The sequence below is a fragment of the Zosterops lateralis genome, assembly GCF_965231275.1.
Source record: "Zosterops lateralis genome assembly, chromosome: 16".
Taxonomy (NCBI): Eukaryota; Metazoa; Chordata; class Aves; order Passeriformes; family Zosteropidae; genus Zosterops; species Zosterops lateralis.
Genome location: NC_139776.1, coordinates 7877810 through 7901940, shown reverse-complemented (window position 1 = coordinate 7901940; position 24131 = coordinate 7877810). Strand labels below are relative to the sequence as shown.

At 57.6% G+C, this 24131-nt stretch overlaps 1 protein-coding gene across 3 annotated transcripts; it reads left to right on the top strand.

The window, feature by feature from the left end:
• The first annotated feature begins 806 nt into the window (after positions 1-806).
• Positions 807-23882, top strand: NOL4L (nucleolar protein 4 like). Of its 3 annotated transcripts, none has more exons than XM_083873554.1 (8): positions 807-1017; positions 6516-6657; positions 18028-18299; positions 18714-18899; positions 18979-19170; positions 19258-19380; positions 19647-19848; positions 22699-23882. In XM_083873554.1, the coding sequence occupies exons 2-8, from the start codon at positions 6549-6551 to the stop codon at positions 22896-22898; spliced, it is 1284 nt and encodes a 427-aa protein (XP_083729680.1). In that variant the 5' UTR covers positions 807-1017; positions 6516-6548; the 3' UTR covers positions 22899-23882. The 3 variants fall into 3 exon arrangements, with proteins under 3 accessions (XP_083729680.1, XP_083729679.1, XP_083729678.1); XM_083873553.1 differs by lacking the exon at positions 807-1017 and adding an exon at positions 1365-1414; XM_083873552.1 differs by lacking the exon at positions 807-1017 and adding an exon at positions 2734-2925.
• Positions 23883-24131: the final 249 nt, after the last annotated feature.

Sequence of the window (24131 nt, the reverse complement as noted above, 5' to 3'; positions counted from 1 at the left end):
CTGTGCCGGGCGGAGGGTCCTCGGATGGGCTGCAGCCCCCCGGGCGGTGCGGGGCGGAGCGGGGCGGAGGATGCCCGGGCGGGTGGCGGCCCTCCCGGCCCATCCGTACCGTGCCCCGGCCGCGCATTCTCGCGCTCTCCAGCAGGCGCCCGGCCCTGGACATTGTCTCCTCCCGGGGAAGGGCCCTCCCGGCTCTCCACAATGTGCTCTTCCAGGCGCGGCTCCGCGCCCCCCGCCGCGCCCGGCCCGGTGCGCCCGCCCCCCGCGGCCCCGCTCCCCTTCCCCCGCCGCCCCCGCCCCCTCCGCCCGCGGCCGGGCCCCGCTCGCCCCCCTCCGCCTCCTCGGCCCCCCCCCGGGAGCCGGGAGTGACGCGCTCCGCAGCGCCGGCCCCTCTCCCCGGGCAGCAGCTGGCTGTCAGCCTCTCCGGAGCGCCGCCAGCCCGGGCCCCCTCCCTCCGTCCCTCCGTCCCTCCGCCCCGCGCTCCCCGCCGCGCCGCCGGGCTGGCGCAGGCCGGCAGGCCCCGGGCTCCGCTCCAGGTAAGCGCCGGCCCGCGGGGGGCTCCGGTACCGGCCCCGGGGCGGCGGGCGGGGGGGGATGCGCGGGGGCTCCACGCGGCCGCGGCGCTGCGGGGCCGGGGAGGAGGAGGAGGAGGAGGAGAAGGGAGGGGGGGGCACCGGCGGGCGGGGCGGGGCGGGGCGGGGCGGGGGGGGCGGTGGCCGCGGGGCCCGGCCCCAACTCCGGGGGGAGCGGCCGCCCCGCGGCCCCGGGAAGTTGCGGGTCGCCCGCCCGGCTGCCCGGCGGCGGGGGGGGGAGGGCGGCGCGTCCTTCCCCGCGCCCGGCGCGGCTCCCCCGCGCCCGGAAGAGCACAAAAGCGCCGAAGAAAGTGGGAGGAGGCGGCGGCGGCGGGAGCGCTCCGTTCCCTTCCCCGGCCATCCCCGGGCACCGGCCCCGCGCTGCCATCACCGCCGGCCCCGGCCCCGGGCGGGGATTGTGCTGGAAATAGCCGCCTCCCTGGAGGTAAAGCCCTACTTACGTGTCAATCCTGGCCGCACGCTGAGCCCCGCACAGCGCGGGCAGGGCTCTGTCGCGGGTGTATCTATTTACCTGCGGGCGGGGGCAGCACGGGGACTCTCGCCCGGCGCCTCGCACCCGCTGCCGCGGGGACACAGCCGGGGAACCGCGTCCCACCGGAGTCCCGTGGCCATCGGGGAGGGTGGGGACACGGGGACCCCCCGGCCGCTCAGCCCCAGCGCTGCTCCTCTTGGCCACCGCCTCCAGAACCGGGGCCGTCCCCCCTCCCCCGACGGGCGCTTCCCGGTGCCGGGGGAAGAGCAAAGTGCCCTTTCACACCGCGCGGTATCGGGCACCGTCCCCACCTCGCATGGAAAAGCAAACGCCTTGTGAGCAAGTTCAGGTGCGGGGGAGGCAGGTGCGGGGCTCGGGGGCGGTGTGGGAGTGGTGCAGGCCGGTCCCCCCGGGCCCGCGTTCAGCACCTCCCCGCTGAACAGCAGGGACGGGGCAGCGGCGCCGGGAAGGGGCTGGGGGCCGCCCCCCGCCCCGGCAGCTCTGCCAGCCTCGGGGAATGCTCGGGGGGTTCCCAGAAGAAGAGCTCCTAGAGAAGGGGGAGGGGGAGAAAGGGATGAGCTTCCCTTCCTCTTCCATTTGCCGTTTGCCGTTGAAATGAACTGTTTTGCCCATTTTCGGGAACTAAGAAATTACTCGGGGTTTTGCCGGGTCCCGTGGAAATAAGCAGAAATCGCGGTAAATAAGGACGTAAGTGACCTGACAAAGAGCGCCGGGGATGTTCTCTTTGGTGTGGGAATTGTACACACGAGTAGGCAGCGCAGTCACAGCTCACCGCCGCCACTGCCTGTGTACACCCGTGTGCTCTGAGCCTCCTCGGGGCTTTCAGGCGATGACCACCACAGTATTTGTGGTGCAGCACCAATCTTTGACCCGGAGTGTTTTATCTTCCATTAGTAAGCCTTTCTCTGCGCTGAACTGGTTAAGTTAGGGTCAAATCTGGTTCAATACCTTCTTGGCATGCTCAGAGGGCTGGGTTTAAACAGTGGCTGAGACGGAGATGAGGCTGCCTTCCTGAGAGCTCGTCCCTGCGCGCCGCTGCCGGGGGTCAGGGCGGGAGGAGCTCTGCCCTCCCCTCCCTGGCCAGGTTTGGCAGGTCCGGGGGCTGCCCGTGCCGGGCAGGTCGTGCACGGTGCCGGCGTGGCGGTGGAGCGGCTCTGGGGGCTGCCAGTCACGCGTTGCCTTTTGTTGATTCTAAAAACACGGCCGGTCGTGGTGGGAAGCTGAGCGTGGCTGTGTGCTGGGGAGCTCGCACGGCACACAGCCTCGGTTCCTGCTCCGCGGAAGGAAATCCCATCGGGATAGTAGGCTGTGGCGTGAAAGGACATGTTTTAAAATAAAAGGACTTAAAGAGAGAAAATAAACCGTCCTGAGACTCGGAGCTTGGAATATTAAACGTGAGGCACAGCATGTAAATGACTGGAGAGAGATTGCAAGGCAGTTCCCTTGAAACTGAGCCCGGCTGTAAAATAAGCAGGTTACTGATAGTCTTGCATATATTTACGAGGTTATAAGAGTAGCTTCCCCCCCTGCCCTGCTCCAGCCCGTGCTGTGGGAGGTTGCTCTCCCGGAGGAAGAGCTTCGGTGAAGAAACATTGTCTAGTAATTACAGCCTTGCAGTCCGGAGGGCTTGATTAGGTTCCTGGATCTGCCAGTGACTGGCTGTGTTCTTGGACCAGCCAGGGTGGCTGTCAGTACCTGGGGTTTCCAGCTTTAGAATACGAGGAGTAGTTTTTCTAACTCACAGCGAAGTTGGGAAGCTCAGCGGACGCTTCCAGGCTCAGTGCTTGAAGATCGTGAATGGAAAGTGGGACAGAAATGTGGAGTGTGAGCCCTGCACATGTGAGTGTGTCTGCCTCTGCTGGGTAGAAAATATTGGCTGTGAATGTCTGTAGAGCAGCCGCGAATGTTGGACTGTAGATAAGGAGAGAAGCAAGGATTTTGTTTTCCAAACCCTGAGCGGTGCCGGGAGCCCTGCTCCGATGTTTGGGTGTGCCCTGTGAGTGCAGCAGCAGGATCCGACTTCCCCTTGCAGAGAGGAGCTCTGCTGCCTGACCCTTGATCGCTCAGTCCCTTGAACATTGGAAACAAAGCGATGGGACTTTACTGCGGGGTGAGGAGATCTCTCCGGAGAGCTGGGAAAGGCAGGAAGGAGGAGGGCGGCAGCAGCAGTGCTGGGGTTCAGGGTTTGGCTCTGGGCTGGCTGCTTGGGGCGCCACTGGCACTTCCATCTGTGCCACGAGTGGTGTGGAACTGGGGAAAAGGCAGCAGGTCCTGAGACAGGCACTGGTAATGGATTGCATTCTGTTTTCTAATGAAAGTTTCATTTGAAGTTTGTTTACAGGAAAGAAGAAATTAGCAGAGGGAATTCTCCTGAGAACCCAGAGAGGAAAAAGAATGAGCTGCCTGACTTGCAAGCCAAAAGAGGGTGGAAGGGTAGATTAGATTTACCGTATTGCTCCGAGTCGTGGCTGTTGCTGCTGTTGAGAAACGCTTCCTTGTTTGGCTGGATGGGGAGCCCACTGCAAGGCTCAGCCTTCAGCCAGGTTACTGGCTTCCAGGGAGATTCAGAGCTCCCACCCAGCCAGAACTTTTGATCCTGCTCTGGTGTCCTGTGCTTTGAGGCTGGATTTGTGCTGTGCTGCTGTCCCTCTGCTCCTGGGCTGTGGCTGGGCAGCCAGAGCTCTGGACGCTGCTGCTGGGGCCTCCTGTCCCTGGGATTGTCCCTGGTATGAGGAGGCAGTGCCAGCAGTTCATGGGCAGCACTTGGAGGTTACAATGTTCAGCCTTCGGTCTCCAAGGGGTGTCCTGAGGCAGGAGTTTGCTGGTGACCTCTGGTGTCCCTACAAGCAGTGAGGAATGCAGCCAAGGGCTAGTGCAGCATGCCAGAGCTGGAGTGATGGGGATGGCCAGAGCCACACTTGAGACTGGGACTTTTCTCTTTCTTTAGTAAAGAGGCACAAAGGTGTGAGGAGTTCCTGGGGCACTGTGGTGTGGGCAGAGCCAAGTGACTGCCCAGACCCAGCAGGCAGTGGATGCTCTCTCCACAGTTCCCACTGCCAGGAAGGGTTCTCCTGCTGCCACCTGCACATTTGGCTTGGCATTCTGTTGGGGTGGGCTGTGCAGTGGGATCTGTGAGATGCCGGGAAGTTCACCCTGTTGGCATTTTGGCCAAGGGTATTAGTGCTGGAAAGCAGAAAGCTCCGGCTGGAAAGCAGGGGGTGACTTTCTGGACTGGTGAATGTGACAGCCTTGTTTAACTTGAGTCATTTATAGCTTATCAGTTTCTGGTTTGATAGCCAGAGTATTTCTAATAATAGGCAAATGTTATTGCACCTCAAGAGAACTGTACACATTTATAAAGCCCTTTACATGTGAGGCATCCTTTGTGTCACTGCTTCTCCCCCGTGCCTGAGTGCATGGAGAACATGATGCCTCCTGGGTTGTGTTTTGGGTGCTGAGGCTGGATGTCCTCTGCAGCTGAGCCTGAACAACCTGAAAACATCGTGGGTTGCTCCCTGGGCTCCTCCTCCTCACCGGACAGGTGAGAGACTGTGGGCAGCAAGGACCTTGGCATTTGCATTTGTCTCTTAAGCTTGACAGTAATCTTGAGTAAGCCATGTGAAGAAGGCCAGATATTAGGGTGGCTGCCTCCCTGCAAATGCTTACAATAAAGAGACTATTTATAGTTTGCAACAGGGAGACCTTTGCAGTTCTGTTCCTGTACGTACAAGATGGAGTTTCTGGAGAGGCAGGATTTCCATGTGGCTGGTGTAGCAGTGCAGCTGTGCTGAGCCAGAGACAATGTGCCTGTCCCTACCTTCTGTCCTCCTGCTCAGCTCCACCTGGGCACAGGGGGGCTGCTCAGGGACACCTGGTGGGTCTGGGGTCAGAGTGTCCCTGTGGGGGGCAAGCATGGGGGGGCTGCTGAGCCCTGTCCTTCTGTCCGTCAGTCCGTCCCTTGGTGCGTGCAGTGTTTCACAAGCCGTAAATTCCAGGAAACTCCCCGGGAGGCGCATGGAGGGAGTGGGCTGGGGGCGGCATGAGCCCTGAGCCAGCAGATGTGTCTGCAGGGACGAAGAGCTGGGAGGAAAAGCACAAACCTGTCTTTAAAGACATTTGTTTGTTCACAATAAAAACTATCAGCCAGCGGCAGCCAGACAGGGCCATTTTTATGAGGAGCAGGCGTAGATTGGAGGGGTGCTGCCAATTACTGCTTACACGGAAAGGGAGCGGGGATTGTATTTTATCTCAGGACCAGGGGGAGGGTAAAAAAAATAAGAGCGGAGAGGTTTACAAGCCTTTGAAATGTTTCAGTCAAAGGAAAGCAGAGTTGAAAGCGGTTCTGGAAACATTTTCGGTGTTCCCTTGCACCCCAGGGCTGTCTGTGCCCCTGGCTTTGGGAGGGGAGCAGGGAGAGGAAGGCAGATAAAGGGATCACCAGCAGGACCGTGTCCATACGGGAACACGGATCTGCTTCCTCCCAAGCTTTGCTTTGGGAGAGTTCAGCCCGGGGAGGTCCTGCAGCCCCTCCTCTCATTCAGGATCTCAGTGCTGCCTTTATGATGATGGTTTTGAAATCCTGTGGCTGACCTTTCCGGCGCTGGAAGTGATCCAAGGGCTGTGTCTCGAAGTACTGTAAAGGTTAGTGAGAAGGGAGAGAGAGAGAGAGAAAATGTCCTTTGAGCTGCAGAAGTGGGAGAGAGGAATGTCATCTATGCCATCGTCAGGGAGCAGGCAGCTGGATGGGGTCCCTGGCCTGAGCTGGGGTGTCCTCCTTACTGGGGACCTCACTCCCCCAGCCCCTTCCCAAGGTGTGCTGTCATTTTGATCAGGGTACAGAGGCAATATCCCTCTGGAGAGGTCTGGAGGAGCCTCCTCTGCAGCATCAGGCAGTGCAGATCTTTGGGGATACATACCTGTGTCCAGGTATGCCCCAGAAGCTGTTCCTGCTGCTGCCAGTCCTGTGGTGATTCCTCGTGTAGCAGATGATTTGATCTCAGAAAAGTCCGAGTTGTTTTATGGAGCCATTTCTCGCCTGTCCTCAGCTCCCCCGTGCTGCTGCCTCGCCAGGAGCACTCTGGGGTGGATGGAGATTAAAGGGTAAACTCCAGGGCTCAGCCATCCGCTCCTACAGGATGTGAGCTCTTTCTAATTGTCCTCAATTAGAGACAGTGCCATTGCTCAGGCAAGTCTTCAGGCAGGAAGCAGAGCCCTGGTCCCCGCTGGGGCAGCCACCTCGCCCTGCACAGGGAAGGGCTGCTTGCTGTGGCCTTGGGAAGCCCAAGGGGCCAGCACGGCTTCTCAGGGCGGGGAACAGGAGCTGCCTACCCAATTGTTTTTAGGAAGGAGTGTGGTGAGGAGATGTTAAAGCCAGAGAAAGGAGGAAAGGAAATAGCTCCATGAGTTAACCCTTTCTTGCTTGCCTCCAGGATGAGACGTCGGTGAGCAGCGAGGACTTTGATATGAACGACTCCACATGGATCTCAGCTGACCAGCACCTGAACTCCAGCCTGAGCCCCAGCCAGGACGAGAGCATGCGCAGCCCGCAGAACCTGCACGGCCATGAGGACGGTGAGTACCCCGGCAGGCAGGAAGAGCCCCAAGCCTCTGCCACAGGATGTTTTTGTCACTTATTAAACATTAACCAGTCCTTTCTGATCAGGTGTCCCACCTGTGGGATGGATTTCATATCAGCTCAGAGCTGGCTTCCAGTCCTTCCAATTTAGCCTCTGGGTTCCTGCTCAGCCAGGGCCCTGTCCAGCTCGGAGTGGGTGGTCCTTCTTTCTGCCTGGAGCTGTCTCCCAGCTCCTCCAGAAACAGGTCACTAAATCCCCTTCTAAGGGAAGGACTTAGTTCCCCAAGTCCTCTTCCCAGGTGATGAGCAGAGCACTGTTAGTTCTGAACACTGGGGAGAATGCCAAGGTTTTGCAGCACAGTCACAGGTTTATGTGTTTGGAAAGCTGCACCTTTGGCTGGTCTTGTATCCCCCAGGCAAGAAATTGTGAATAATCTGCAGCAGCCACAGCGATGTTGTGCGGGGTGAACGTGGGTGTCTCCTCCCTCGGGGCAGGCGGTTGGAAGGGCTGAAAGCAGCACACATGGGCTGGGTGGGAGGAAGAGTTTTGTGAAGAGAGGTGGTGTGTTGCGTCTGTGAAACATGCAAGCTTAAAATAAAAGAGCAAGTAAATGAGTGGTAGAAGGACGAGTTCAGGTCAGAGTTCATCGCCGTGATGCTTGGGAGGATTTGGTGGTTGGACTGTTACTGGCTTTTGCTCGAGAGGTTGAATCCCTCATTGTCCCAGCCTGGCTGCTGCTGGGAGTGCAGGGAGGAGCAGAGGAATTTGAGGAACAACTGAGACTGGGTCAGTCCTGTTTTAAGAAAGGGGACTGAAAAACCACTCCTAAGAAAAGAAAAGGCTTTTGTGCTGGCAGGTCTCTCTGGGGTGGCTTTTAGCTGGTGGTGTGGCCAGTGGCAGAGATGGTAGAGACAGAAGGGGCAACAGGGACATGACTCTCTTCAGTCCCAGGGACAACAAGGCCACTGCTCTCTTGAGTCCAGTGAGTTGTGGCATTTCAGTTTCCATTCCAAATTTGCAGTTTTGGGAAAACTGCTGGTTTTCCCTAGCCAGCCCCAGCCCCAGAGCCAGGCAGCCTTGGTGAGGATGTGAAACCTGAGTGCATGGCACTGCAATCCTGGTGATGGGATGGGCACGGGCACTTCTGCTTGCCCAGGGCCCCAGGGGGCTGTGCCTTGGCAGGAGGAAGAGTGTTTTGGTGGTGACACAGTTGCTCCCATAGAAGCTTTTGGCTCTTCAGGACTAGGCTGCAGCCTCCACCCCAACAAGCCCAGCCTCTCATCCCTGCGGCCTGACTGGGTCTCTCTGTACCCCCTGAACTTTGCCATTCTCCCGTTGGGACATTTCAGGCTTGTGACTTAGCCCTCACCACTGAATTCCCAAGTCTCATTTACAATCTGGAATGACACAGTTTTGATCCCTTTGCTGAACACTGTTATTCAACAGGACAGTAATTTAATAAGGGGCTCACGTATTTAGGCAAATCAAGATGTTCTCACTAAATCTAAATCCTCTCTCTCTCTGTGCCCTCTTAGGAATTTCTTCCAATTTTTCATGCCCTGTGGTTTTCCTTCAGAAACAAGTGTCCTCTTTGGGGCTCTTCTTGGCTCCTTTAATTTCTTTTGTAAGGTTCAGTGATGAGAAATAAAGCAGAAGTAGTCCCATAGGAATTTAAGTGTCCCTGGTGTCAGCATCAGCTGAACTGGGTAGACTTTGGTGGATCAGAAGTGATGGTGTCAAAAAAATAAGCCAGCAAAGCCCAGGGTGACAAATGAGACCCATACAAAAAAAAAAAAAAAAGACAAACGGGAATTGTGATTTTCACCAGGCTGTCACACTTCAGAAGAATTTTGTGGACTGAGGTTTTGTGCCTGTGGTGAATTTTCATGATCTGTATCAGAGCTCTAAATACAGACTAATGCTGCCTCGTGTCAGTCCCTCTGCCAAACCAATGCTCCCACCCAGGAATGGAGCACACAGAAGAAAACAAGGACAATGGAGTAACCCAGGAGAGCGGTGGGTTAGGAGAGGAACATGGAGCAGAGGAGGAGGATGGAGGAGAGGAGCATGTTGTGAGAGGAAAAGCAGATTACTGCTGTGGGGAAGGGAACGTGCACAATCAAAGTCTTGACCACTCTTCAGTTTCCTCTTCTCTTGACCTATGAAAGCTCTTTTTTTTTTTTTTTTTTTGGAAACAAATGTGTTTTCCGGGTTCACATGAGCTTGCTAAGACTGTACAAGAAGTGTGAGGAACCAGCCCACATAAGCTGTGGAGCTTCCTTGGAGACCAGTTGGCCAAGCTGCTGGTGCAGTGTGCCTGCACTGGGGCAGCACAAGTACTCCCAAGGTGGAAGTTTTCCACATCTCCTGTGCTCAGTTGTTCCCTGTGCCCTGCTGGAGTCCTGCAGAGCTCCAGCCAATGCTAAAGTGAGCCCCACACATCCCCTGCAGGCAGGCTGGGCTCAACTCTGGGCATCCTGGCCCTGCAGAGGGATCTGGCTGTGCACCATGTCCTTCAGTTGGGAGCTTGTTCAGGACTGGATACTCTCCGCCTTCAGGAAAACCTTTTGAGTTACTAAATTGGTCCTGCCTGCTGCTGTTTGACGGGTGTGATGCTTGGAGTGTGTCTTCAGTGAAAGGCTTGCTAAAGTATAAAGTTTTAATGAAGAGTTGCCTAGTAGGAGAGCAGTATCGTCTGACACGCTTGTTAAAAAAGTCTTGTTTAAAAGGACCAAAGCACCAGCTCCAGGTCTTTTCAAGGCCTGGGAGTGAAGAGTGTTCTCCTGTGGCATAGAGCAGAGTTGTTTGAAATCCAGAGAGGCGGGAGAGCAGGGAATTGTCATCCCATACTTTGATAAACAGGTACCTGCTAAATCATGAGAGGCTTATAAAGCAGCTGGGACAAAAACCAACACCTTCTTTGTCCTGGGTGCCCAGAAGCCTTGGCCCAGTACAGCCATGCTACAACTGGTGTCAGCCCTGGAACTGCAGGGAGAGCAAAATACACCTAAAGAGTTGGGTGGGTCATGGACAGAGCAGGCACTGTCAGGAGAGCTGGGATTCCTGCTGGGTTAGAGGGCACATGGTGGGACTTTGAGCCACCGGCCAGCCCTGAGCAGCGACACTGAACACACACTCGCTCCTTCCATTTTCCTTTGTTACTCATCCTGCGGGCCCCAGCACGGAAAACCTGAAACTCCCAGCAACATCCCTTCCCAGTCGGATGTTGCTCACAGCGTACGTGCCCGCAGGAAGCCGCCGGCTGCCCAAAGCAACAGCAAGATCAACACAAACTCTGCTGCTGGAGCGGAGCTATTGTGCCGGACATCCTGGAGGGACACATCTGTGGGAGCCAGCACACACTGGGAGCAAAGAGACCCTGAATGCTGCGCCATCCTGCTGTCTAGTAGGATGCCTTCCATTCCTGCAGGCATCCCATGCCCAGTCCCAGCTGAATGCAGGTCCCAGGCCCTGGTACTGTGTTGCTGTGGCAGTTTGAGCTGGGCTCTGTCCATCTTCTGAGCCAGTCTGCTTCCAGAGGCGAGCACTGCACTACAAACACTCTGGTGTGTGGGGTTGAGCAGGGTCTATTCCACCACAGGGGTGCTGTGTATTCCACCCCAGGGCCTGCTGTAACTTTCTGGTCAGTGCAGTGCCATTGAAAGTAAAGCAGGAGTCAGACTCCAAATCTCAGCATGTGACATGGCAAAGTGCTTGAACTCATATAGAAGAGCCTCTGTCTTGCCCACTAACAGGATGCACCTTGCCTTGTCCCTGTCTCTACATCCTGCTCTACTGCCCAGGAGCAGTGCTCGGCCCATGGGCAGGGCTTGCTGCTCTTCGGCCTCTTTTGAAGAGCAAAGAAAACTCCTGGGTGTGTGGTGTGCTTACTCTGTGTGGGGGACATGGGGTTGCTTCATGGCACCATGTTGGACTGATCCCCTTCTGCTGAGATCCCCATGTGCCGTCCTCACTTGACTGGCAGCGTCCCCGCTGAGTCTGTTCTGCCCGGAGCAGCAGTGGCTAATCCAGACCTTGGAGAAAGGACTTTCTTAACCTACTTAACTATGAAGGCACACGCTTCTTGGGGGCATCCCTTGAGGCAGCTGGCTGGGGAGGCTTCTGGGTGTTGGGGACATTCCTCAGGAGGGCTACAAAGAGTGACCTCAAGGACATGTGGGCAAGCATTATCTGTCCCAGGGGCTTGTAAGACATGTCACTCCTCTGGACACCTTGCCTTGGGATTGCATAGAGCTGTCCCCAGCACAGCAGTCTCTCTGCTGGTATGGCACATGTCCCACAGGTCTGGGTCACGCTGCTGGCACTTGATGAGATGCTCATGATGTGCTGCACATCACCAGCTCCCCTGAACCACCAGCCTAGCAGAGCTTTCTGGGGAGGAGCAGCCTCTTGCCAAGTGCCACACTCCATCCCCAAGTGATGTCCCACTCCACAGCTGCACTTCTGACAGCTGGCACCCGACCATGGGGCAGTGGTGCCCACCTCACTGTGCCCTCACAAGGTCACTGCTGCAGCACTGGGTGTGACATTGATTTCCCTCAGCCAGCCTAGCCCTGCTCCAGGTGAATACAAACACCCTTTGTAAGCCACAGGGGGAGTCCAGCAACCCATGGGCAGCTGTCTGATGGCTGGCTAGTGCAGGAGGTGGCCTATGAGCCCCAAGACACTTACTTAGCCCAGGCTGCTAAATACTCACTGTTTCCAGGGCTTCTTGTACCAGTGTTGAATTTTGGCCCCCTAAAGCCTTAGCTCTAAACAAGACTAGGGCCAGCAGCCAGGCCTCACTGCAACTAGACGCAACCTTATCTCATTTTCATTAGGGATATATTTCCTCTTTCTCCAGGGTGTCCCCATGCCGTGCTGGCTCCACAGCAGGAGTCAACAAACGTGTCCCTGCCTCGCCTGAGCGGTCTGGGCTGGTGAATCCATTCCCGTCACCTCTTCCAGGGGCACATCTGCTCCTCCCGAGCAAAGGCCCTGGCCTGTGATAAACACCCTTGTTTCGGTGTCCTTTGAAAGTTGTCCTTCCCTGTTGCCAGGCTGGGGAGTGCAGCAGGGACGCTGTGAGGCTGTGGTGGCTTTCCCAGCCTGGTGCACTGAGCTTGGCTCCAGCTCTCTCATGACACTGCCAAGTCAGTCAGTTCATCCTGCTGGTGCACAGAACAGGGTTTTGGGGGTCTCTTCCTTAATCTGGAGCAGAGAGGATCACCAGGCTATGGACAGCCAGCATCACCTGTGCCCCTCCCTTCCTCCCTAAATTGGGTAATCGAGTACCCCAACCAGAGGGGTGAGTGGGGACAGTGGGGTGAGCCCCACCATGCTAAAGGATAGTCCCTAAAGAATTGGGGGTGCACAGCAGGGTCTCTCTGGTGGTAGGTCTGTGTTGGAGCCACTAGCTCGGCATGAATCCAGCCCAAACCCACCAAACCCGTTTGTTTGGCATAGGGAGAGGCAGTGCCCAGGCAGCATGGGGCCACGGCATGTCCCCTCCCCGCAGCAGGATCCGGGTGGCTGCCAGCAGCAGTGGCACAAGGAGAGGCTTGGTCTGTGCCACCTCCTTCCTCAGTGTGAGCAAGGGCCAGCTCCTGGCTCAAGCATTCCTTGAGCTGCAAGGTGGCTGGAGGAGCAGCAGTGGGAAGGAAGGGACAGCATTTGAGACGAGAAGGGACAACCGAGGGACAGAGAGTGTTTGTGACAAGGCTGCTCTGTGCAGCGGGAGCTGACGGGCTTTGGTGCATGGGAAAATGTCCAGCACGGGGCTGGCGCGGTGAGATCCCAGTGCTGGAGGGAGCTGCACCCTGGGGCTGGGCAGTGGAGGCGGGGGGAGACGGCACTGGGGGGCACCTTTCATGGCAGGGGACAGGGAGGCGGCCGCACAGCGCTGCCTTGTCCAGCCAAGCTCTCCCTGCAGACGCGCATTGTGTCCGGCCGTGCCAGATGTCTGGCTCGTCAAGGGCTCTGGTCGAGGCAGGGACCCAGGGAGGGAGTGTGGAGGGTGGACACTTTGTCTGGGACATAACAAGGTTTGCCTTAGCGAAAGAAGACAGGAAATAGAGCGTCTTAACTGGAACCTGGCCAGCCCCAGTGCACTGCGGCCCTCAGCCACGTTGCTTTTTTCTTTCTTATGCATCTTGGAGGCAAATGCTGGGCAGGACCTGGAAAAAATGGGCTCCGTGCTCTGACTGCATGAGTGGTGCAGGGCCAGGGCCTCTCCTGCCACTCACCCAGTCATGGGTGCAGGATCCCTGCAGCGCTGGTCCCTTGCTCTTAATGAGTGTGGCTCTTAACACCCCGCAGTGGCCCCCCCACAGGGCCCCCATTCCCACTCAGTCTCTCTAATTTGTATTAAGTATCCCTTCCTCGCAGGCTTTCCTCCTCCCCTTCTTCCCCCTTCTCGTCTCTTTTGTGAGTGAATAATTTATGGCACTTTTCATCTTCCTGGCTGTTGTTCCAGGCAGGCGGCGGTGGGATGCTCTGTGCCCTCCTGACAGCCACTCCCAGGCTGGGTGTGCAGCTCCATCCTTTTCCGGTGCCACGGCAGGCTGGAAATGGGACAGACCCACCCACGAGCCACAGGAACTCAGGTGTGGCAGAACCACTGCCATCACCCATGGAGCCATAGCAGGCAGGGCAATGGCTGGTGGATCCATGATGGCCCACGGGGCAGCAAGGGTCACCGATGGGACCTGGCATGGCTGTGACACCCACAACTGCCCAGGCAGGTGGGCAGCAGCCAAGGGAAGGCTGTCCCAAGGCCGGCCAGGGGTCCCATGGCAGTGGGACGTGGGCAGAGCCGGGTGGACCCTGGCCCGCTGCATGGTGCGGGGCTGCGGCGAGGTTTCCGTGGGCCGCTGGCTCTTACATAAGCTCATTGTTTCCTGAGTCAAAAGAGGTTTTGTCTCCGCTCTGGAGATGTGACAGGAGGAGGAACAATTTGCCCCATTCATCTTTAACTCTGCTCTGGAGAGTGGTGCGGTGGCCTGTGCCGGCAGAGACGTTAAACCCAACCACTTCCCCGCCGTAAAATCTCCCGGGGAGCAGGTGTTGGAAATCGCCCCTTCCCCTCCTGATCTCCTCAAATCCAGCGCCACAGAAATCAAGGATAATCCAGCAGCCTCTTCAAAATGAAAACGCTGAGCCCTGATTAATTCATTTAATAAGTGACTGATCCCCTCCTCCCCCAGCACCGCGGCCCAAGAAGCCATTTTGCTTCTTGCTCTCCTGGGCTGATGCTGGGGAGGTGCCGGGGCTGCAGCAGAGGACAAGGCTGCTCCCCCACAGACACCTCACCAGCCTCACCACGTGTCTTGTCGTGGTCTGGCCTCTGCAGAGGGGCCAAAGAGGGCAGCACTCCACGGACCTCAGGGCCAGCTGCCTCTGTTGGGCTCTCCAGCCTCACCAATCTCTTCCTGCACGGTGCCAGGGTCTGCTCCACCTCCATGCAGCCCATGGAGCCCCAGCTCGAGGGGATTAAACCGGAGAACGAAATAGTCCCGTTTTCCAACCGAAAGATCAAACCGGTTAGAAGTGACATTGTTTTTGCAGTTCCATCTGCTTCAATTAGGGCACGGGGGTGGAGCAGGGGGGCTCCCAATTATCCTCATTAGAGGGGCTCCTCGTGCAGCCAAGCTCCAGCCGTGAGCAGGGAGCTCACCAGGCTCGTGCTGGTTGATAATGAATATATTCATGGCTGCTCAGCCTGGCCTTGCTCGCCTGCTGCTGCTGGAGCCCCGCTCCTGACATGTGCTTTTGGCACTGCTGGGAGATGCGGAAAACCTCTCCAAGCTCCAGAGCTTGGTGGGTTTGGCCAAAATGGACTGTGGTCAACAGAGCCCCACCACTGCTCAGAGTCCTGACACACCTGCCAAAGCAAAGCAGGAGCCTAAATCTGGTCCCAGCACCCAAAGTGGGAGTGCTCCTGCTCTGTCTCCCCCAGGTCCCACTTTGCTGTGGGGTGCCCCAGCTCCTCTCAGAAATGACTGTGGGCTGGAGATACCCCAGTGAAGCTGCCCAGGGAGCAGCTGTGTCCAGATCCCTGTCCCCATCCCCATCTCTGTCCCATCCATCCCTGCAAGGAGATTGCAGCTCCCTCCTGAGCTCATCTGTATTTTCAAGCTGGGTGAGGCTATTCCCACCCAGACCCAAGACTCACCAATTTGAATTTGTGGCCATTTCTCTGCTCACAATGCTGAGAGGAACCCACCACTTTGTGTGTGGGTTATGCTTCTCTTCTGGGAGAGCATAACATCTAAAAATACAGAAATAAGAAAATATCTGTAGCTCACCGGTTTAAAAACATTATTATTTACATATATCCATCCTTGTATAAACTAAATTGTTGTTTCAGTAGGTGCTGGTCACTGATATTAGATTCCCATTTAATTTCCTTATCCCACCTGGCAGGTTCCTAGAGACATCTTCCTCTTTGTTTGCAATATCTTTTGCCTGTAGCAAACCCAGGGTTCGTAAATGCAGCAGCATCGAGTGGAAACCTGACGTGCAGCTGCTGCTGTGTGTGTTTTGTGTGACACAAAAGAAAACCTGAGACGTGGAGGAATAGGGGCAGTCCAGGTGTCACCCCCAGGATCCTGTCTGATATCAGCAGCCAGTGCAGGACTGTCACTCCCTACCAGAATGGGAGGCCAGAGCTGGGGGCTGTGAGGAGGCTGGAGGTGGATGGGCAAAGGCAGAGTAGGATGCCCAGGGTGCAGTGGGGGTACTTAACACAGGCTGGGGATGTTTGGCATAGATTGGGAATGCTCATAGCAGGCTGAGGATGCTTTCATCCCTGCAGGAGTGCCCAGAGGAGGTTGGGGATGCCCAGGACAGGGGGTGCCCAGGTTGGGGGTGTGCAGGACAGGGTGGGGATGCTCAGGGAATCTGCACATTCTTCTCCCACCTCTCTTGGCGCCCTTGCCTGGCAGGGACTTTGTGCCATGGTGGGCCCTCAGCCCTGCTGGTGCAGGCAGCCATGCCAGGGGCTGCTGAGGGAGGAGGTCCCCACTGTCCTCCTGGCCACGGCGCCGATTGGCCCAGCGCTGTTGCTGTGGCTGTGCCCGGGCCGATGGCAGGGCCTGGCCTACAGCTCGTGCCTCCCTGCAAGGGAATAATTCTCCTTAATCCTTCCGAGAGGCATCACTGGATGAGACTGGAGCCTCCCTCTGGGAGCCCCATCTCCCCTGGCGCAGAGAACAGTGCTGGGGGAGGGACAGCCGCCATCCTGGGCAGGGAGGCCTCTGTGCCCCCGGCCACCTGCCTGCTCCTTCTGGGGCCACAGCCAAGCCAGCATTGCTCCTGCACCCGTGCTGAGGGACAGCAAAACCCTGGGGAGCTCAGCACCAGATCAGTGCCCTGAGCCAGGAGGGCTGTGGGGGCAGGACGTGGCAGTGCCCCCAACATTCTGCCCCTCCAGATGCAGGAGGAACCTGTGGACGTGGTTTGGGATGCAGCCACCCACTGCAGCCCCACCATTGCAAACACTGGGACAGAGAGACCTGAGCTCATTTTGGGGAGGTGGCTTGGAGGGTGCCCCTGGATAAATGCTGGCTGCTGAGCCCCTCTGGCACCCCGCACTCCCTGGCACAGAGAGCTGGGACCAAGGGCTTTTGCCAGGACCCAGCAGTGGTGGGGCGGGTGACGCCTGCCACCGGCCCGGAGCACCCGGCACATAAACACCACCCCGGGGATTAGGTCAGCTCTGGTCATCGCTCAGACGAATAAGTGGATCAGCGCAAGAGAAAGGAGGGGGAGGGAGCTCTGCTGAGCAGGGAGCTCCAGTAGGGACCTTTTAATTTCGGGGCTCGTGGGGCCAGGAGCCGCCTTGGCGCAGGCGCGAGGCCGGGCAGCGAGCGCTGGCACCCGTGGCGGGGTGACTGGGGACACACGACAGCAGCCCCAGCCGGCCCCACAGTCGGCTCGGATGCCCGAGTGTCCTCAAGTGTGTTTATTTTAAGGGATACAAAGTCCTGGGCCACCGCAGGGTCACCGCAGCACTCGCCCAGCCTCGCAGGAAAGTTTCCCGCAGGTGCTGGCAGGGGGAGGAGAGGAGAGGAGGGCGGATGGCAGCAGCTGGGCACCATCCCGCCGCCCTGCGCCCGCACACCTTTGGACCTGGCTCCCATGTGCCATCGGCGCAGGGCTGCGGCCGCCCCACAGCCCCGGCCCATTGTCCCAGGGTGGCCGGGCCGGGCGCAGGGACGGCCATCTGCTCGTCGCTCCGACAGCTTCTTTGTTCACCGCACGCTGGCGCAGGAAGCGGCTCCCACGTGCTTCGCCCTTTCCCTCTCGCTGAGGCACCTAATGAAATAAAGGATTTACTGCGGCAAGGGGGAGGGAAGGGAACAGGCTGAGCAGTTTGAAATGTCGTGCCTGGCCCCAGGGCTGGGCTCCCTGGCCAGGTGCAGGCAGGGTGGGTGCAGGCAGCGCCGGGCTCTCCGCCACTGCTGGGCTGTTCTTTGGGAGCCACCATGGTGGGAGCAGGCACAGGCAGGGGGATGGTGCCAGGGCCTGGGGTGTGAATGCAGCCAAGATCCGTGCACTGGGTATGCATGGCACCACCATTGTCAGGGCCCTGACCTGTTTGCGTGGTGGGGAAAAGGCTTTGCGTGTGCTGTGGGGATGGCTCTGGGGCGTGTGGAAACCAGGAACAGGAGTGTCCATGTAGGGTGTAGGTCACTTGGGCTTTGAGTGAGACAGGAAGGACATCGTGCAGCCCCTGTCCCCTCCCTGCAGCAGCATGCCAAGGAGAAGCCTTGCTGGGTGGTGTGCCAGCTGTGAGCAGAGCTCCTAATGCTGCTTCCAGGCACCATAGATTCAGGGTTTTCCCACCCAAGTGAGCCTGTCCTCATGTATCATCCCCATGACCCAGCACTCTGCACAGCTGCATGTCCCTTAACCAGCAGTGCTGGAACTTATCACTTCCCACTGCACCCAGTCCCAAACTGGGCCAGAAGGATGGCAGGGGACCTGGCAGGGAGAGGCAGTGCCCCTTTCTCCTCCCTGCAATGCAAACAGAAACCGAAAAGGACCAAATTCCAAAGTTCTTATTCAAGCCCAGGCACCATAGCCGAGGGCGGAGGCGTGGGGACTGTCACCTGCGGAGGGATGGGTGGCTCGGGCATGGGGCACGGCAGCACCTGGTGTGCTTTGAGGGGTGAGGGAGTGGATCCCTGTGACAATGACCTCGCGGGCTTGGACACCAGCATTTGTACTTCCATCCGCTGCATCCCAGGGCCCAAAGCCAGCCTGGCTCACAGTGGCAACTCAGCCACCAAGTGAGCCCAGAGCAGCTTCAGGAAGGTGGCCACAGGGTGCCAAGGGGGTGACCACACATCCTTCCTTGCAGATGACTCCTCATCAGAGAGCTGCAGCGGGAATGGCTCCTCCACCCTGAACCCCTCCACCTCCAGCAGCACGCAGGGCGACAGCGCCTTCCCCGAAATGAACGGCAATGGCACCGCAGCCCCCATGGACTTCACTGCCTCTGCTGATGACCAGCCCATCAACCTCTGCGACAAGCTCACACCCACCCACATCACCCCTTCCTACCAGTCTGACAGCTGCAGTGCTGATGGGCTGCGCAGCAGGGTCAAGTACGGGGTGAAAACCACAGCAGAGGTACGGCCTGGGATGGTCTGGGAGAGCCAGGAACATGCCCCACACCCCAGCTGCCCCAGAGCTGGGCACTGCAGTGGGCTCATCTCACCCCTGACCAGCTGTGCCACAGCCACCATGTGACAAGGAACCCATTCGTGCTGGGTCAGGCAATGTTTCCCACAGGATCGGGCAGAGTCATGGTGCCACCAGCCAGAGCTGTCATTGGGCCACCAGGTTATCACAGGCTTGCTGAGGCCACCATGGTCCCCCCTGCCCAAACAAGGCAGTAAGCGACACGTGGGGGAGCCTGGCCATGGGTTCATCTCCCTGGGTTGCAGGGGGGCCTTCAGGAGAGGGGACAGACATAGTGAGACAAGGAGGAAAGGCAGGTGCATGAGGTGAGAGCTGCTGGTGATAACCCCTGTCTTCTCTCAGTCCCCCCCATACAGCTCTGGCAGCTATGACTCCATCAAGACAGAGGTGAGCGGCTGCCCCGAGGACCTGACTGTCGGCAGGGCCCCCACAGCTGATGAAGATGACGATGACCACGATGACCATGAAGACAATGATAAGATCAATGACTCGGAGGGGATGGACCCAGAGAGGCTAAAGGCCTTCAATGTAAGGAGAGCTCCACAGGGAGGGTGAGCCCGCCTGCCTTCTGTCTTGGGGTTCTCACCACTTGTCTTCTCATTTGCAGATGTTCGTGCGCCTTTTTGTGGACGAGAACCTGGACCGGATGGTTCCCATCTCCAAGCAGCCCAAGGAGAAGATCCAGGCCATCATCGAGTCCTGCAGCCGGCAGTTCCCCGAGTTCCAGGAGCGGGCACGCAAACGCATCCGCACCTACCTCAAGTCCTGCCGTCGCATGAAGAAGAACGGGATGGAGATGGTGAGTGGCTGCCCCAGTGCCCTGCCCCTTGTCCCAGCACCCAGGGTGGCACATCCCTGAACATCCTCTCTGCTTGTGCCCCTGCAGACCAGGCCCACACCGCCTCACCTGACCTCAGCCATGGCAGAGAACATCCTGGCCGCCGCCTGCGAGAGCGAAACACGGAAAGCAGCCAAGAGGATGCGGCTGGAGATCTACCAGACCTCCCAGGTACGGTGCTGGCAGTTGGAGGTGGGCGAGGAACAGAACTGGCAGTGTCCTATGGTGGGGTCAAAAGGCTTTCTGAAAGTCTGAGAGGGCTGCAGAACAGAACCCAGTGGGGTATCCTGAGACTCAGGCCAATGGGGATGGGAATGCTGGTTTGGATTGGCCACACTGCAGCCACAGGACACCAGGCATCCCTGCACTGTTTGTCTTGCTGGCCACAGAGGGCAGTCAGGCCCCTCACTGAGTAGGTCTGTGTTTCCCCTGTGCAGGATGAACCGATCGCTCTAGATAAGCAGCACTCCAGAGACTCCACAGCCATCACCCACTCCTCCTATTCACTGCCAGCTTCATCTTACTCCCAAGACCCAGTCTACATCAATGGAAGCCTGAACTACAGCTACCGTGGCTACGGGTCCCTGGGGGGCAGCCTGCAGCCCCCTGCATCCCTCCAGACAGGAAACCACAGTAATGGTAAGTGGCTGTGCCATAAGTGGCTTTGCCAGGGGCACGGGGAGCCCACCCTGGCATCACCTCTGCCCCAAGCCCAGGCAGTGCACCAGGGGCTCCTGGCATCCCCCACTGTGGGGTTGATCTCGTTGCTGGAGGAGAAGGCAGGCAGGGGCTGCTCTGCAGCTCCCACAGAGCCCAGTCATGGCAGCACCTCTCCCACTGCTGCACAAAGCTGCTCCAAAATCCCCTCTTGTCCCTTCTGTCTGGCAGCTCTGCTCACGTCATCAGCAGGTGGTTAATTGTTGAACTGCATTTGGAAGGACGGTTTGGGTGGCACTGGTGGAGGGAAGGAGTGTCACTTTAAAAAAAAAGGAGAATCTGTACCAGATCCTCTGTTAATTATTAACAGGGGCGGTGCCTATCACTGCCCTGATCTCCTGCTGGTATGAGCTGTTCTGCTCTTGGGATGGGGACAGGGTGGGGGGCACAGCCACAGCTCAGGGGGGCTCTGAGGGGCTGGGGACTACCTGGGACTGTTGAGAAAACAGGACTGATGCTGCAGGGCAGGAAGGCAGAAGGAGAGCATAGACAGGGCTTGAGATTAGGAGCAAGTGAACAGAGCAGAGTATCCTGGGCTGGAGCAGGGCACACAGGAAGGCTCCAAGGTAGCTGGTGACTCAACCACACCTGGAGAAAGAGGTATGAGATGAGACCAAGTGCTCCCTCTGGCTCTGTCCTGCAGCAGTGGTGGCAGGAGAGGCTGGGTCCCCTGGCAGTCCTTGTCCAGTCCTGCAATACCCAGGTTGCCATTGCCTGTCCTGGTGCGCTCTGGGCTCCTGCCCCAGCCCACCCCGACGGGAGCCAGGATTTGGAAGGATGTGATTTCCGGAGGCCTGAGAGATGCCTGTCTGGGATTAACTCTTATCATCCCTTCCTAATGCTTCTTAACCCTGAATAAAGATCCTGTCCCGGCCTCCAGCTGCTGAGACCTAATCCTCACAGCAATGGTTCCTCCCCAGAACAGCACAGGCACCCAGTCCCCCACTGCCAAGCACCCTCCTTTGGCTCCTCCATGTGAGACAGTGAATGTGCAGGAAGATCCCTGAGCAGCCCCAGGAGGAGCAAACAGGCCCTGGGTGTAGCACCCAGCAACACCCTGCCTTCTTTCTTTCTAGGAGATTTTTAAACCTCTGTCTTGCAGTTGTCTTTTTCCCAGGCTCTGGCACAGTCCTTCAGAGGGGAGAGCAGTCTGCAAAGAGCTGCTTCTTTTCCTCCCTCTGAGCAGAGGCCCTGCAGGGCTTTGCTGCCCAGAAGTGTCTTCACCCTCCATCCCCCACCTCAGGCAATTCTTGCTCAAGCCCACATCCCTGCTCCCAGCTCCTTCCCCCTTGGCGAGCTGGGAAACAGGCTCAGGCTCAGTTTACTGCTGCCTTTTCTGTCCAGTGAAATTGCTTTCACATGAGAGCCTCCTCCTTCTTCTTCTCCTCCTCCTCCTTCTACTCCTCCTCCCCCACTTTGAAGCTCTGGTTCTCTTGGCATGGAACACTTCTGCTGGTGCTGCTCCTCCCGCAGCTCCAGCACTGCTTTCCTTGCATGCTTTCCATTCCAGCCGGGGCGATGAGCTCCCCTCCCTGCCACCATCACCAGGGGCACCCACCTGGGCTTGGGGGCAGCTGAACTCTCCCATCTGGGTTTGCAAACAGCCACAACACCCAGTCCTTGCTCCTTGTCCCATGGCTGCATCAGGCCACCCAGCAGGAGCTCAGCCATCCCAAAGCCTTTCTCCAGCATCACCAACTGCTCCACTCGCCTGCAGCACTTCAGCTCACAGCCCAGGGATTAGTTCAGTGTCTTCTCTCCTTCCCTCCTGACTGCAGCCTCGCCAGCCTCCTCTCCCTTGAATACTGTCACATCTCTAGTATATCTCTTGGCACTTCTCTCCTCATTTCCAATTGACTGTGTGTTTCTTGGTCTTTGTTTTGCTTCTCTTATTTAGTCCAACATGAACCTAAGTCCACTTTTTCCCCTGCCTTTACCTGCTGGGTTCACTCATCAAGATAAACCAGGGAAGCACATCCCATATGGAATGTTACTCCCCATGTGCAGAGGGAAAACCAGAACCTGGAAGGTGATTTTGATGATGGATGTGCCAGCAGCAGCTGGCTTACCTCCCAGCAGACCCTCTCTCCATAGAGCTGTGGGCCGAGCTGCAGGATGGGATTTTTATCATGTTGGCTCTGAGACATCTTTACAGAATCGTAGAATTATTTGGTTTGGAAGAAGCCTTAAAGTTGACTTCACTCCAACCCCCTGCCACAGGCAGGGACACTTTCCACTAAAGCAGATTGCTCCAAGCTCTGTCCAGCCTGGCCTTGAACACTTCCAGGGATGGGACAGCCACAGCTTCTTTGGGCACCCTGTGCCAGGGCCTCATCAATCTCACAGGGAAGAATTTCTTCCCAATAGCCCATCTAAACCTGCCCTCGGTGAGGCTGAAGCTCTTGCCTCTTGTCTTGTCACTCCATGCCCTTGTCCAGAGTACCTCTGCACCTCTCTTGGAGCCCCTTGAGCACTGAACGGAGCTCTCAGGTCTCCCCAGAGCCTTCTCTTCTCCAGGCTGAACAACCCCAATTCCCTTTGCCTGTCCCCCTAGCAGAGGTGCACCAGCCTTTTGAGCATCTCTGAGGGCTCCTCTGAACCTGTGTTCCTGTTGCAGAGGCACTGAGTGGCTGCTCTGGTGTCCATGGGAGATCCTCACATTATCTGGGCACTGTGGGGACCTTCCAAGTGGTGCAGAGGTCTGGAATCACAACAGGATGAGCACGGGAAAGGTTGCTGTGCCCGAGCTTCCCTCTCACTTTTCCTTGGCAGGTCCGACCGATCTCAGCATGAAAGGTGGGGCCTCCAGCACAGCCCCTTCCAACAGCACCAGCCGGGGCATGCAGGCAGCGCAGCTCAGCCCCACGGAGATCAGCGCCGTGCGGCAGCTCATCGCCGGCTACCGGGAGTCAGCGGCGTTCCTGCTCCGCTCTGCAGACGAACTGGAAAACCTCATTTTACAGCAGAACTGACTCCCCGTGTCTGCATCGCTCCTCGGTCGACAAGACAATTTATACCTGCTAGAAAGAGGCTCCCGGCGGTGTCCTGCTCAGGACCACCATCGTCCTCCCGCCATGCAGTGGGCACATGTAGTTTTAGAAGGTGGGATCCAAAAGACCTGTTTTCTTTTACACTCCAAGCACCTGGGACTTCAGGCACAAGGACACGTTTTGGAACCGTACCAACATCTGTGCCTCCAGCCGACCAGAAGCCAACCCTGCAGCTTGGAAGGATGTGGGACTTTGAAGGGCAGAAGGGAGCCTGGGGAGGTTTGGGGCTGCAGATGTATTTAGAATAACCTTTGTGGACCCAAATGTTAGATTCCCATCCCTGGATAATTTCCAAGTCTTAGGTGAGCTGAATCACATATTTATTGAGAAATGGACCCTCCTCTCCCCTTAGTAATTTATTTTTCTGAAAATGGATTCTTTTGAGTTTGTACAGATTGCCAGTTTTTTGTCTGTCTGATCAGAAGGAATTTATTCCTGTGAAATAACACATTCCATATCACTACACTACTAATTTCCAGGCAGCTCTGCCTGTTTCTCTGGTGAACCCTTGTCCCACAGGGAGCAAGTTTGCCATCCAGCCCTTGACATCGAGGCTGCTCAGCCTCCAGTGAGCGTAGGTGGGAGCTGAACAGCAGCGCAAGCGTCCTGCTTAGGCCTTTGTTCTAAGGGGTCCCGTAGCAGCAGTGGGGTCTGAACCTCCCACAGAGACTCGGCAAGCTCAGCAGACCTCCGGCTGGAAGGACATCTCGTACTCATTAAAGTCATTGCAGATAAGAGAAGGCAGGAAGAAAGGAAGGAGATACCTGAGAAACACTGTCTTGCGGTCACCATCCGTACTCTACCTCACACTCTATTGTGGGCTTCTTCCAGGACTGGCCGCGCCGGCCCTGGGAGACAGTGAGTGTTGCAGACATGGGGATCGTGCCGAGGAGGCTGGAACCTCCGGCTGGGGTCGTGCTGTGCCCGGCCGCGCGCTCCGCTCCGTCCGCAGCCGGCCCCGGGGAGCGCCGGGACGTGAACCCCCGCGGGGGTGTGAGGCAGGGCAGCCCCGGGGCTCACCCCAGAGGTGAGCTGGAGTGGTGACCCACCTGCTTCTGCGGGAGAGACGGGCAGCATTGAGCAGCAGAACTGACAAAGTCCTCTCCAGGGCCCAGGATCCTTCCCCCCTCCCTGCTCACAGTCCTGGAACAAGCC

What these genes read in the sequence shown, in the direction of transcription:
- NOL4L (XM_083873552.1), top strand. Translation starts at nt 2,884, where the DNA reads ATGGAAAGTGGGACAGAAATGTGGAGTGTGAGCCCTGCACAT. An exon ending in GGAGTGTGAGCCCTGCACAT is followed by an intron (nt 2,926 to 6,515) that starts GTGAGTGTGTCT and finishes GCTTGCCTCCAG; the next exon opens with GATGAGACGTCGGTGAGCAG. An exon ending in GACAGGAAACCACAGTAATG is followed by an intron (nt 19,849 to 22,698) that starts GTAAGTGGCTGT and finishes TTTCCTTGGCAG; the next exon opens with GTCCGACCGATCTCAGCATG.